The sequence below is a fragment of the Notamacropus eugenii genome, chromosome 4 (genome assembly GCF_028372415.1).
Source record: "Notamacropus eugenii isolate mMacEug1 chromosome 4, mMacEug1.pri_v2, whole genome shotgun sequence".
Taxonomy (NCBI): Eukaryota; Metazoa; Chordata; class Mammalia; order Diprotodontia; family Macropodidae; genus Notamacropus; species Notamacropus eugenii.
This window is the reverse complement of record NC_092875.1, coordinates 8,397,140-8,411,203: the sequence shown is the minus strand read 5'-3', so window position 1 is coordinate 8,411,203 and position 14,064 is coordinate 8,397,140. Positions and strand designations below refer to the sequence as shown.

Below are 14,064 nucleotides of genomic sequence, written 5' to 3'. Positions count from 1 at the left end.
GTTGGAAGGGACTCTGCCCTCCTTTCTTTTACAGATGAGTCTACAGAGGTGAAAAATACTACATTTAACTGGCTACACAAGTGGCAGAATTGTAATTTGATCCCAGGTCCTCTGACTCCAAAGCCAATGTTCTTTCCACTAACACTGCAGGCAAAGACACCTCTTTCAACCTCAGTTTTCTCATCTGAAAAACAGGGCTAATAACAGCACCTTCCTTCCAAGATTGTGGTAAGGATCAAATGAGATAAAACTTGCTAAGTGCGTTGCAAACCTTCCATGAAGCAGCTAGGCTATGCAGTGGATAGACTGCTGGTCCTGAGTTCAAACCCCGCCTCTGACACTCACTAGCAGCGGACACCAGACTAGTCACATAACCTCTGCCTGCCTCAGTTTCTTCAACTGTAAAAGGGGCCTAATTTCGGCACCTAGGTGGCAGGGTTGTTGTCAGGATCCCACGAGACCGCTGTAAAGTGCAGGGCCTACGTGCCAGGACGCAGCCTGCTTTGCAAGGGTAGGCACCGGAAGGACGGGGTGCCTGAGTGACCTGGGCACACCGCTGAGCTCCCCGCCTGAGGGGCGCGGGCTCCCAGGCTGCTTGCCTCTCCGATTCTCGGGGCGGGTGTCGGGGGGCTGAGCCTGCACCTCTGACTACGCTGCCAGGGCACTTTCGGGAAGGGGTTGAGGGGGTGCGCGTGGGATCTAGGAGGGCTCGAGGGCAGCGGGGTGAGCGCTGACCATCCAGCTCCCACCGTGCGAGTGCCGAGCCTGGTGCGGGGGCACCGGGAGGCTCGGGGCGTGGGCGTGGGACCCCCCCCCCCCCTCCCAGGGGAGGGCATGCTCGGGCATCTCGGGGCCTGCCAGGCCCGGGCGGAGGCGCGCGTGCCGGGGCACATCTGCCCCGCGTGCCCCGGGGCTGCTCCCCTGGGGCGGCTTCTGCATTCTCTGCACCCCCGCAGCGGAGCGCAGAGCCCAGCACACAGTGGGTCCTCCGGCAGGGGGGCGCCGCGCCGCACCACGCCACGGGGAGAGGCGCTGAGCTGGGATTCGGGCCGCAGGCCCGTGCGGCGCATGCGCGGCTTCCCGTGTCTGGGGCGGGGTGCAGGGCGGGTATGTGGCGGGCGTGCGCCGGGGCGCGCCTGCGGGGGGCGCTGGCGCGCGGTTGCGTGTGGGCGGGCGGCGGCGCCTCTCGGCGCATGCGTACTCCGGTTCGCTCGCTTTCCGTCGGCAGGGGGTGCGTGGGTGCGGCGGCCGCCTCCCCGGACGGAGGTCCTCTTTTCGGTCTCCTCCCTTTCGCTCCCCCTCGGACGCCCCCGCAGCTCCCCGCGGCCCCTCTCCTCGTCTCGGTCTACATCTTCTCCTTCCTCCTCCCCGCCTCCCCCGGCCTGCGGCGTGTGCGCCTGCGCGCACCCCTCCCCTCCGCTCCCTTTGCACGTGACCGCGAAGCCTCGGCCGCCCCTCCCCCTCCCGGCGGCCGGTCCTTCCGCATCGGCGCGCGCTCGCCGCAGGCCCCGCCCCTCGCCGCGCGCCCGCCCTCGGCCCCCAGGCAGTCGGGCAGTCGGGCCGTCAGTCGGTCGGGGCGGCAGCAGCGGGCGGCGGCCGGAGGCAGCAGGCGGCAGCGCTCGGGGGGCCGCGGCAGCTCCCGGCGGCTCGGCGGTGGGCGCCCCTCCTCGCGTGCTCGCCCTCTCTTCCTCCTCCTTCTCCCTCGGCGGGCGGCGGCGGCGGCGGCGGCCATCATGGCGGCGGCGGCGGGAGGCGGCGGCGCGGGGCCCGAGATGGTCCGCGGGCAGGTGTTCGACGTGGGCCCGCGCTACACCAACCTGTCCTACATCGGCGAGGGCGCCTACGGCATGGTGTGGTGAGTGCGGGGCGGCCGGCCGCGCCTGGTGCGTGCCCGGTTACCGGGTGGGGGGGCCAAGATGGCCGGGGCGGGCTGCGCTGCGGCTCCAGGGCCGGCCCGGCCTCTGCTCGGGGCTGGGGGGCCAGGCCCGGGCGGTAACAGTAACAGTAACAGTGGCGGTAACAGTAACAGTAACAGTAACAGCGACAGCCTCGCTACAGTATCCATTGTACAGATGCGCACACGGAGGCCGGCCGGGCGTGCTGAAGGTCACCCGGGGCCGGAGGGGCGCCCAGCTCTCCCAGGGGACTTTCCCCAATTCTGTGGAGCCCCCGGTGACCCCCAGCATTCCAGGCTATGGCGCTGACAGAAGCATAGCCCGTGCACATCGCCCCCAGGGCCCCAAAGGAGGACCTTGGCTCTTCCTGGCGATCCTGGCGGGCGCTTAGGGCAGGTACCACCACTTGTTAACAAATGACCAGATCTGAGACCCGGCGGAGTTGGCATGGGAGCTCCTGATCCTTTCTTCCTGGTTCTAAGGCACCCTTCCCAGGGTGCCATCTTGTTCCCTTTAGCATCAGAGGTAGAGTTGCCTTCCCTCTTTCTTCATATTTACATCCGGCAATATCCCAATTTTAATCAACGGGCTGTGATCCCAGATCTTACATTTTGGCCAGTCAGATGGGTTTCTTCATTTGAGGCCATCAGACTGCTTAAAAGCTCTATTGTGTGACCTAGTATTGGCCTCCTCTTGTCAAATCATAAGCTTCTTAAAAGTGGGAACAATTTCCCTTTTTTCCTCTTTACATCCCCACCAAATTATTTCGTTGCATACAGTAGGTGTCTAAAGTTTGTTGAACTGACTCTAGTGAACATGGTGTTTAGCTTTATTGTTTCGTGGCCTTTTATTGGTTTGAGACTTGAACAGTTGTGCATTGTGCTTTAAAAAAAACTGTTTAATGATTAATAGAATCACAGAAAGTATGGATGGGAAATTGTTCAGGTGTTCAGTTTCAGACTTTTTTCTGCCCCTGATGGTCTAACCCCTAGATGGTTCCTTTGGATTCACTTGAATTTTTGTTGTCAACCTAGACATGCTGGTTTGATGTCCTAATAAGATATGGAGACCATATGGCAGCATCTAGCAAAGAGTCAAGATAGAGGGCAAACTTTTTATTAAAGTGTATTTTTCAGTGATTCAAAAGGAAATTATTTTTGTTTTCTTACCCTGTTCATGTCTTTTACCCATGTATTGCCCAGTAATGTCTTTTTTTATCTGGAGTAGAATTCAGACTTTTAATAGTACTTTTCTGAGCATCATGGCTCTGTCTTGCCATATATTCCCCAAAGTGAGTGAGAGTCCAGCCAGGGTGGTCCTTTATTGCTTGATCTGAGAATGAACCAAGCAAGATGGATTCTCTTGTTCTCTCTCTCTCTCCCTCTCCCTCCCCCTCTCTCTCCTTCTCTCTCTCTCATTCTCTCTCCCTCCCCCCTTCTCCATCCATCCATCATCCCTCCTTCCCTCTCTTCTTTCCCTCCTCTTCACTCTGCCTCCACCTCCTCCCTCTCTCTTTTTCTCTCTCACCTTTGCTGTTTCTTTGCTTTCCAGCTAGTAGGCCTACTCCTGGTGGTTATTCTAGGTGCTACTCGATTTTTCAAGATTGCTTTTGTCTGCCCTCTCCCACAATGTCTTTTCTGTCCCTTCATGAAACTACATTAGCTCAATATACTGTGTTGTGACCTATGTTCTCTTTGCTTCTTTTTTTTAAAAAATTGTCCTCCATTGCTGTGGAGGCAGCACAAAGCTGACCCCACAGGAATGATTTTGTTTTGGGAACCAGTCAAACTTAGAACACTTAATGATATATGTGATTGCTACTGGACCTGTGTAATTAGGCAGAAGTTATAAGCAGTACTTAGAAGTGACTGAGATTGTTTTATTTTTGGAAGGGAAATATGGACTCTGATAGCGATACATCATTCAGCATGGTTTCTCTAGTTCTAGAATAGAAAATTCATACTTGTTATGTTGTGATACATCCAGTCCTTTATTCTTCATTGTCAACACTAAGCATATTGAGATTTGAAAGTATTCTTTAGGTTCTTCTTTGGAGTGGAAGGACTTGTCAGCTACTGGAATTTTAAAAAGTTTTATTTATGCTTTACTAGTAAAACTAGTTTTTCTCTTTGCTCTTGGAATTTTCTGGTATTTAGCACCACTGTTGGTAGTTTTCTGTAGTACCATATACAGTTTAATCTTGAACCCATATGTTGATAATAAAGAACCAGGATCCAGCTGCCCAGCCCCCAGGCTTCCTTGTGTTCCCATCTCCTTCTACCTGAAAGACGTGTTACCACTGGGCATATTGAGTTGCTCTCTGGTCCTCTGGCACCAGGTGTCCACAATGCTGATAGCCCCTAGTTAGTTGGAACCCAGTCAGGCACAAAGCTCTTTCCAGTATAATTGCTGTGCTGTGAAGTGAGAATGGGAACAGATCTCCAGGTGGTACAGGGTGGGGAAAGAACCTGGTGAACATGGACTTTGGCCCCTTGGTATCTGGGCGTTGGGGTAGAAGGAGGAACCATTTGGTGGCATATATATATGTATGCATGTATGTGTGTGTGTGTGTGTGTGTGTGTGTGTGTGTCTGTGTCTGTGTCTATAACCTTGGACAGATCACAGGAGCCTTAAAGGTCTTGCACTTCAGTCTACTCCCTCTGCAGAAATCTCTCCAGAATTGACCACTGGGTCTGTTTTAACACCTACTGTGAAGGCCCATTCTTTGTCTCCTGGAACTACTCAGTGCATTTTGAACAGCTCTGGCTGAATCAGAGGTTCATAGTACATTAGACTAGGAAGGGACGTTAGAAGTCAAATGCCACCTGAAGGATGAGCTCCATCGATAACAGCCTCTTAGTTGTTTGAAAATGCTTCTTCATACTGAGCAGGACTTCTCTAACAACTGACTTTATGCCCATTGGTCCCCACTGAAGCTGTGAGAATGGCTCATGCCTCTTCACTTAGAGACAGCTGTGTCAAATATCCTCTCTCTGGCTCTTAAAGCCCTGCCTGCACCCCCACCCCCAGTCATCTTACATCTTATTCCTCTCTCTCCACTCTCTGATCCAGTGACCTGGCCTCCTGGCTGTGGCTCATACCAAACACTTCGTCTCTGTACTCCTTTTCACTCATCCCCCATGCCTGGACTTCTCTGCCTAGTCTCTGCTTCCTGGTTTCTCTGCCTCCTGCCTTCTGTAAGAAGCCTTTCCCAGGCCTCTTCATTCTAGTGCCTTCCTTCTGAGATTTTCGCTGCATGGTGCCTCCCTCATTAGATTATGAACTCCTTCAGGACAGAGACTGTTTTTGCATTGCTTTGTACCCCCAGGGCTTAGCTCAGTGCCTGGAACATAGTAGGTGCTTAATAAACATTTGTTGATGGGACTTGAGGTAGCTCTTGGGGGATGGATGGGAAACTTTATAGGTGAAGATCTGGCAACTGAGTGAATGGAGGGGTGAGAGGGAGAGAAGAATAGATACCTGAGGCTATAGGTCAAAAATGTCAGGTTTAAGGGGCCCTAGGAGACCCTCTTTTCCAATGTGTTCATTTTCCAGATGAAGCCTTGGAGGACCTGTAAGGTTTACTAACTGGTTGAACTAGCTGGCCTCTGGCCCCTCTAGCTTGGCATCTGTCTCAGTGTGAGCGTGGTGTGGAGATGCTTTGGCCAGCCTTCCCCTTTAGGCTGTGAACTTCTGGAGAGCCTTTCTCTGTATCCCTGGCACTTAGCACAGGCCCCTTAACAAAAGCTATTTGACTGAATATTGTTGAACCTCTCTGCCTTCTTCTCTTCTCAGAAAGACAAAAACAGCAAACCAACCCCAAACCCAACCAGCAGTAGCAACACTGAAACTTGGAGAATTGGGAAAGTAACATTTAAGGGGGTCAAAAAGCATTCTCTGGTGCACTTGGCTCACATCAACAGGAATTTATTGCACGCTCACGTAGCTGAGTGATGAGGGTGCAGGGAAAGACAGGGAACATGCCACAGTCTAATGGGACAGGGGAGGAGTTCCTAGGAAGCTACATCGAGAGCCAGAGGGGCTCCCAGAGACTATCTAGTTCGACCTTTTCCTTTTATAGATGAGGAGACCTAGTCCTCTGGGAAATAAGTGTGTGAGGTGGAGTAGGAAGCCTGGGCCTCTTGACTCCAGAGCCTGCACTGTTAAGTTTTGAAGCTTGGTCCATCTTCTGTCTCCAACTGTGTTGTAAGGTCGAGGTCAGGGATCATAAAACAGCATTGCACCTATAATGGATCAATCAATCTTTAGAAATAATAGAAGGTGAGATCTGGACAGGGGCACACAGTTTGGAAATGTTGGGAGTCCATGTTTCATTAGCCAAGCAGTGTTTATCGAGGGGCATCCTTCAGGAAAGGTCAAGGGTCACTGAGAGCACCATAAAGGCTTATGGGGAGGCTCTTAGTTTAGAAAACATGATGGTAGGTATAGCATATTGAAGTGTGTTGTCTCTTCCTGCCTCTGTGACCATGGAGAAGCCGGCTTATCTCCTCCGTTTCCTTACTTGTAGGCCTCCAAAAAGTCCCTGCCAGCTCAAAATCCTTTGATTCTAAGATTGAGGGGAAAACACGGGCAGAAGTTGCACAGGATGGAAGGCAAAGAGAGGCTTCCATCTGTGGGTGGGAATTGTTGGAGTTAGTGATCAGGAAATCTCTCATGCATGTTAAAATTCAGGGTGTTCTCTATATACAGAGGACTAGATGTGTGTCGTCCACTTCTAACTAGACACTCCTTTGGGGAAGGAGAAAGACTCCTCTGGAGTCTCTGGGAAGAGGGCCGATGGGCTGGGCCTCAAAGAGTTGGCAGGATTGGAATAGGTGGAGGAAAGTGTGTTGAACTTTTTCAGTGATTAGGGTAATAATAGGGGCCAAAGGGAGAGAGGCACCAATGATGATATTGCCAGGAGACTGGTTTGACTGGAATGCTGGATATATTTTGGGAAGTGTGGGAAATCAGTTGGAAGAGGTAGTGGTTCAACTAAAATTTGGGGAGTCTGTTTGAATCTGCATTGGGAGAGAGAGGAAGCACCCACCCCAGAGAATCTGGGAATCTCGATGATAGGAGGTGGGGCCTGGGGTAGGGGACAGCAGCTAGTTTATGGAGGGCCTTAAACCTACATTGGGAATGTGGGCCTGCCCTAGTAGGCTGGACAGAGACCTTCATTACAGACCGTACATAGGCTGGAGGATGATGTGATGGACAGGGCCTTAGGAAGAGTGGACTGGGTCTGTCCAGCTCAGGATGATAAGGACCTGGATTAGGGGAATAAAGGGGAATGGGAGAACCTGGAAGACATTTCACAGGAAGAGAGGAGATGTGGGGACAAAAGCTTTAAAGAACAGCGATGCTTCAGATGTGGCCTGAGACCAAAGACCCAAGACTACTTCCATGGAAGTGGGGTGGTGAGAGGAAGGGATTAAGCATTGTTATAGCAGCTATGATGTGCCAGGCACTGGGCTAAGGACTTTTTACTAATATGATCTCATTTGATTAATTACACTAAGGCATTTTTATTTCTAATATGGCAAGTATCAGTAGATATAACCCACATAGAGAAAAGATCTGGGGGAGGAGGTGTCCTCAATCATTTTTAAGAGTATAAAGCAGTCCTGAGACCCAGAAGTTTGAGAACCAGTTAAGGAGGATGGTAGTAGAACGAAGTATAAGAATAAAATGATTCCAGGTTTTTTTAGGGGACTCGGGATCCTTTGGGGTTTTATCTCTGTAGCATCTCTTATACTCGGCCTCTTTCCACCTGCTCTCCCCACCCCACAATTGCAGGTCTTTATTGCCCCCAGCACTGGCTGTTGCTGTTTAACGGGTCTGTAGGCATAACCCTTTCCGAACAATACTGGGTGTTGCCAGCCTTTCAGTCCCTATGCAGAGCTCTGTCTGTGACTCCCTATTGCCTGCCTGAATAAAGTTCAGGTTTCTTAGTTTGGCATTTGGAGCCTTACCAATTCCAAGAGCTGAGAGGGACCTCGGAGTAATCTAGTCCAGCCTCTGCAGACTCCCACTCATCTCTCTCTTACTGCCATGGCCTTATACAATCTCTGGTGGAAGATCTCGAGGGATGTGGAGCTCACTCCTTGAGCCCAACTAGTCTAGGAAGGTTTCCTTTATATTGATTGAGTTGGAATTGGCCTTTCTGCAACTTCTATGCTATTTCTTCCAATTCTACACCCAAGCAGTATAAATTAATCACTTTTCCATGACTACCCTTCATATACTTAAAGATCTTTGTCATGTAACTTCCATATGTCTTCTCCCTCTCTCTCCCCCCCTCTCCCTCTCCTTCCTTTTCCCCTCTCCCCCACCCCTCCCTCCCTCTCCCTTTCTCCCTATCCTTCCCTTTTCTTGCCATCCTTCCCTCCCTCCTTCCCCTTTCTTCCTTCTCTTTCTGTTTTTCTCCTCCCCTCTCTTCTTCTCCCTCCCTCCTTCCTTCTCTATCTCTCTCATGTTTGTTTTACTTTAATTGGTCTCTCACATCTCCGCTCATACCCAGAAGCTGTTTTTCTCATGGGATCTTCTTTCCTCGTCTTTCACTTCATCCATAGTGATCCTCCCTCAGACCTCATGGAGCGTTGACTTCTTTGCCTCTTAGGGGTTACTTGTCTGTACCTCTCCCTACTAGACTGAAAAGTTCTGAGGGACGTATCTGTCTCTTAGCCTTGTCAGTATTTGCTGTATCGAATTAAAGAATGACTGACAGTGGCTGGCTGGAGTGGAAGCCTTCCTGGAGATAGCAGCATGTAGGTTTTTGGAATGGCTGCTCTGTTCCCTTCAGTATTGCCTAACACTTTTCTATTGACTGTTGTTTTAAGCTGGAAGAATTTTCCCTGATTTTCATCTCGTTCTTCTCTCTGACAAAGAACAGTATGTTTTTTCAACTGTAATGACTGTCTAGAAGTCATGTCTGGACATTCTTATTTAAAGCTGAACTTGGATTCGCTTTCTGTATGATGGTACAGAAAAGCCTGGAACTTGGCTAGTGCTGAGATCTGGGTTCAGCTCCTGACACTGTCCCTGTCTGTGTGGCTTTGGACTGACGCCCCTGAAGAAAAAATGATGCCAGTGGCTTCAAGTTGTGTGGCCGCATTATAGCTGAAGCTGTGAGCCTGAGAGTCCTCATTGGGGAAATGATGAACTCACAGATGGTTTGCAGATTAAAAGACATGATGTGTGTGACGATTTATAATAGTATCTCTATTTCAAATGGTGCTGTTACTTATGCTACCTCACCTTTCACTCTGTGGGAAGCTGGGTGGCACAATGGATAGTGCCGGACCTGGAGCCAAATTTGACCTTACTAGCTGTGGATTGTGGTATTGCCCTTTTTGGAGGGTAGGTCTTGAACTATTTGGCTTCTGAGGTTGGAGATTCTGTGATAAAATTTGAGTTATGTAATATAATTGTAAAGAAATTTTCATCCTGATCTGGTTTGCCTTCTGTCTTGCGTGATGTTCAGCTTTCCAGAAGAAACACAAAAAGAGGAATGTCAGCGGTAACTGTCCCCAAACTTACTGTGAATGTAGCTGTGGACTCTGAGTTCAAATGTGGCCTCAGAGACTATCTTAACTAGTCACTTAACTTCTGTTGCCTCAGTTTCCTTATATGCAAAACGGGGGTAATATTAGCCCCTACCTCCCAGAGTTATCATGAGAATCAAATAAGATGACAGTTGCTAAGCATTTAGCAATGTGCCTGGCGCATAGTAGGTGCTGTTGTTACGTTGCAAACTCCGACTGTAAATGCTCAGTGATGGGGGATATGGCAAGTACTCTGTAGATACGTATCTGTTGGTTGGCTGATACACATCAGCCATCCTCAGGATTGTGCAAAAAATTGTTATTGAATTGAATTAGTATTGTTGAAATCTTGGCTTTCTCAGTGTTTTTGTTACTGGCCCCTGTTAAAAGAATTGTTGGGCCTTTTATAGCTGTCTTTTCTCAGGAACTACTTGAAAGGAGGTATTTGTAAGACCTTTCGGAAAAGACCTTTCTTCCCCTCAGAGTGATAGTTGAAGTGCCCAAGGAGTGAGGCAGTAGCCAGAGTTGAGATCAGATTCATCTCTGTTTTGAAAAGACCCATCTTGAGCTGAAGTCTCTTAATAGCATAGTAGAAATCTCTGGAAACCACTTACTAGTATGGTGAAGCAAGAAAGATACTAGAACCTGGCACTGCCAATAGCAGCTTGTGGTCAGTGTTCTCTGAGGAAAGAGGTGCAAGGATGCCTTTATTTTGCAGAAGAAACAGGCTCAGAGATGGGAAGCACCATGAACATGGTTGTCTGGCTGGTGAGTGGAGCTGGGCTTTGAACCTAGAGATCTCAATTTCAAGCCCTATTGGTGCTTGTCCAGCCCTCCCACATGTCCTCCTAAATGTTGTGAGCAAGGACCAGGCATGGACTCCACTGGAGCTTTCTAGGGGTGAGGAGAACAGAATGCTGGGAAGAGGAGAATGGAGTGGGAATTGAGAGGGATCAGAACTTCTCAACTCTGACTCAAGCTGGAAAGGGTGGGGCAGACATGGGAGGGGCCATTGGAGCCCAGATCCCAAGTTCAAGGACTTTTCCTGGGAGTTGGAGGAGGCTGTGTCATCTACCCCAACCTGCTGGAGTCCCCGCTTCCTCTCTCAGAGATCACCGGTTCAAATCCCATTCACCATTTTGTTTTGTTTTTCCAGTGTGCTGGTGTGTGGTGGTCTCCCCCAGCCATTTTTTGTTCTGTCTGGTCAGAGGTATCTTCCTCCTTATCAGAGGAAGCTACCTTCTGGTCTCCATCATCTGTGATTATCCTGTCTGAGCTGAGATTGTGGTCTTCCTCCTGGAAGCTCAGAAAGCCCCACCTCCATTATTGTCCGTAGGCTTGCTCCTGAGTCTTAATTTGCCTTAAACTTTGTGCCTCCTTCTGGCGCTCTCGTTCCTGGACTACACTATTCTCTTGTCTTTCTCTGTTTCCTCTCTTTACCTTTGTACTGAGTATCTTAAAAACAATCAGAATGGGCTAATGAGTTGTCTATCCACATCTATCTTTTTTGGGGGGGAGGTAATCTGGGTTAAGTGACTTGCCCAGGGTCACACAGCTAGTTTCTGAGACTGGATTTGAAGTCAGGTCCTCCTGACTCCAGGCTGGTACTCTGTGCACTGCACCACCCCGCTACCCCCACATCGTTGTCTTTAGACTAAGGATCTAACTTGGGATCCACAAGTTTGGAGGATAAGGCTTTTCCTTTATTTATTTATTTTTTACTGTTAATGATTTGGAAAGTGGCTTCCTCTGTCATCCTCTTTATTTTATGCGTTCATAAATATTATGCAAAGGGGTCCATAGGCTTCACCAGATTATCCAAGGGGGTCAGGGTACAAAAAAGGTAATCCCTGCTTTCAGCCCAGTCATCAGGCACTTCTTAAAAGCATCTGCTGTGCTCACTGTGCTCCATGTTGAGGATACAAGCACAAAAGACAAACCTTCCCCTTGAAGGGAATAGTCACCAATACATCACTGCAGGGTAGATACAAAATAAATTCACACAGAGTGTGTGTGTGTGTGTGTGTGTGTGTGTGTGTGTGTGTGTGTGTGTGTGTGTGTGTATTTGGGTAGGAAATAGTAACTTGGACATCAGGAAAGGCCTCCTGAAGAAGGAGGTGCTTGAGCCAAGTTTGGAGAGTTAGAGATTCCATGAAGCAGAAGAGAGGAGGGAGAGCATGCCAGCCATGGGGGACAACCTGTGCAAAGGTGTGGAGGTGGGAGATGGGGTGTTAACTATGAGGAGCAGGAAATGGGACTAATGTAGAATCGGCTTGGAAAGGTAGGGCTTGTAAAGAGCTTCCAGTGTCCAACAGAGGAACTTGAATTTCATCCTGAAAACAATGGGAACGCCCTGAAGTTTCTCGAGCCCAGGAGTAACATAATCAATCACGCCTCTTTAGGAGTACCTACTTGTGGGGAGGACTGACCAGAGAAGTGAGAGACTGGATCCAGGGGGCCCAGTCAGGAAGTAGTTGACTTTTCCTGCTTGAGATGATGAGGACCTGGTCCAGGGTGCTTGTGGTGTGAGGAGGTAGGATTGTCAATACTTGGCCACTGATCAGATACAGAGGGAAGAGGGAGAAGGAGAGGGGGATTCTGAGGTCACAAGCCAGGGTGAACAAGAGAGAAATAGAATGGATTCTGATTGGAAATACCTCTTAGTGGTACCCTTTGGCCACATTCTTTCCTTCCCTTGTGATGGTAAACATCAGTATGATGGCCATGCCCACGGCATTTTGTCCTCATAGCTTTCCTACTCTGTTATGAGAGGGAGGGTTGGGGTTTGGCCTTGGGACCATTGCTGGCTCAGCCATCACTTGGGAGTCTAGCTCCCTTTTCATGGTCTTGGCGTTTCCACCTGGATTGTCAGTGACTACAGGCACCAGGCTCACTTATGTTTTCTTTTCCCCGTATCCATTCACATGAATCTCCCCATGTTTCTCTGGATTCCTCAGTTGTCATGCTACTGCCCAGTAGTATCTCATTATAGTCTCATCCCTTGATTTCTCACTCAGTACACATCCTGTTTTGTTCCCAGCTCTTTGTGAGCACCCCGAGGAATGATGGAAGTCTTGGTCTCTCGGGGACACCTTCACTTTCACGTCCGCCAGTGGGGTTGCTCAGTCATGGCGCGCACAGTTTGGGTTAGCCCTAAATGCACTTGCATGATCCCAAGTTGGAAACTTGAGTCTTTGGGCCTCATCAGCACACTTGCCCTGCCCATCCTCGGCAGCACTGACTGCTCCAGTCTTTTTCATCTTTTCCTGTTGGCAAACAATGAGCTGCAACTTGAGTTCTTTTCTAAATTTTCACTTTCTTATTCTGACTGATTTGGTGTATATTTTCACATGGTCATTTACAGGTTGCATTCTTCTTGGGAAGGGTTGTCTGTCTTTGACATAAATTCTATTTGGCATGTGTGGAGGTTAACACATCTGGGTGGGGATGTCCAGTGGGCAGTGGGATATGTATGCCTGGAGCTCAGGTGAGAGAACACAGAACAGCTCATCCTTTTCTTCTTTATCAGAATTTTCTCTTTGTGTCCTTGGAATTTCAGTCTGGAGAGCCCCTTGTATTTCCTGGACTGACTTTTCCTGTAAAATTTGAGTGCCTGGGTTCTTACCTGTGTTTCAGTCAATGAGCATTTACTAAGTCTTTGCTACTGTGCCTGGGGAAGTGAATGCAAAGATCAGAATGTGGTAGCTCCTTCCCTCCGAGAGCTTCCAGTCACTGGGGGAGGAGAGGGGAGACATTTACACGTAGAAGTAAATTCAGAGTAAATCTAGTTATTTGGGAAGGTAGGGAGAGGCTCTAGCAGCTGGAAGGGGGTGTCACGAAAGGCCTCATGAAGGAAGGAGGTAGTGCTTATACTGAACTTTGAATGAAACTAAGACTTAATCTCAGAAATAAAGAGAGAGGGGGATGCATTCCAGGCTTGGATAAGAGCGTGGAAGTGGGAGTGCAGCGTTGTGTGAATCTCATCAAGTGGTCCTGCCTGACTGGACTGTAGCATGTGTAAAAGAATGGTGTGTGATTATCCTGGACAAGTCGGAAGGATGCTGGGTGTTGAGGGCCTGGAAAGCCAAACTGAGGCGTTTGTATTTGATTCCAGGACACGAGTAATAGGGAGCTACTGAGGGCTCTTGAGCATTAGTGACATAGCCACATCTGCCTTTCCTTGGCAGCTGTGTGAAGAAGGGTTGGGGAGGAGAGGGGAGAGACTGGAAGCAGGAGGCCATTTCAAAGCTGTTGCAGTGAGTCCTGGTGAGAGGTGATGAGGGCCTGGTCTAGGGACAGCAGCTGTGGGAGTAGAGATGCTAATGATGTGGATGCAGCACTGGAAGAGTCTGATTGGATGGGCATGGAGGGAAGGCCTGAGGATGGAATCCATGGTGCATGGCCCACCATGCCTATCTTTCCTCTCCTTTTCTATCACAAGCCTTAGCAGGGAGTGGTCCCTTTGCCTTTGAGGGTTTTCATCTCATTTTACCTCAAGCCGCCTTTTTAGATCCTTCCACCTTTTGGAGGCAAGTTCAGAATGATCAGAGACTGCTTTGGGCAAAGAGTGCTGAGTGGCTGTCTGGGTACTTCATTGAGAAAATCAAGAGTGGCCATCCTGA

At 49.5% G+C, this 14,064-nt stretch overlaps 1 protein-coding gene across 1 annotated transcript in view; it reads left to right on the top strand.

The window, feature by feature from the left end:
- Positions 1 to 1,173: 1,173 nt before the first annotated feature.
- The window catches only part of MAPK1 (mitogen-activated protein kinase 1), a 77,316-nt gene continuing 64,425 nt past the window's right edge, over positions 1,174 to 14,064 (top strand). The window contains exon 1 of the mRNA XM_072599684.1: positions 1,174 to 1,855. Coding sequence (XP_072455785.1) covers positions 1,194 to 1,855 — 662 coding nt within the window. The 5' untranslated portion in view covers positions 1,174 to 1,193. The remainder of the gene's footprint in view (positions 1,856 to 14,064) is intronic.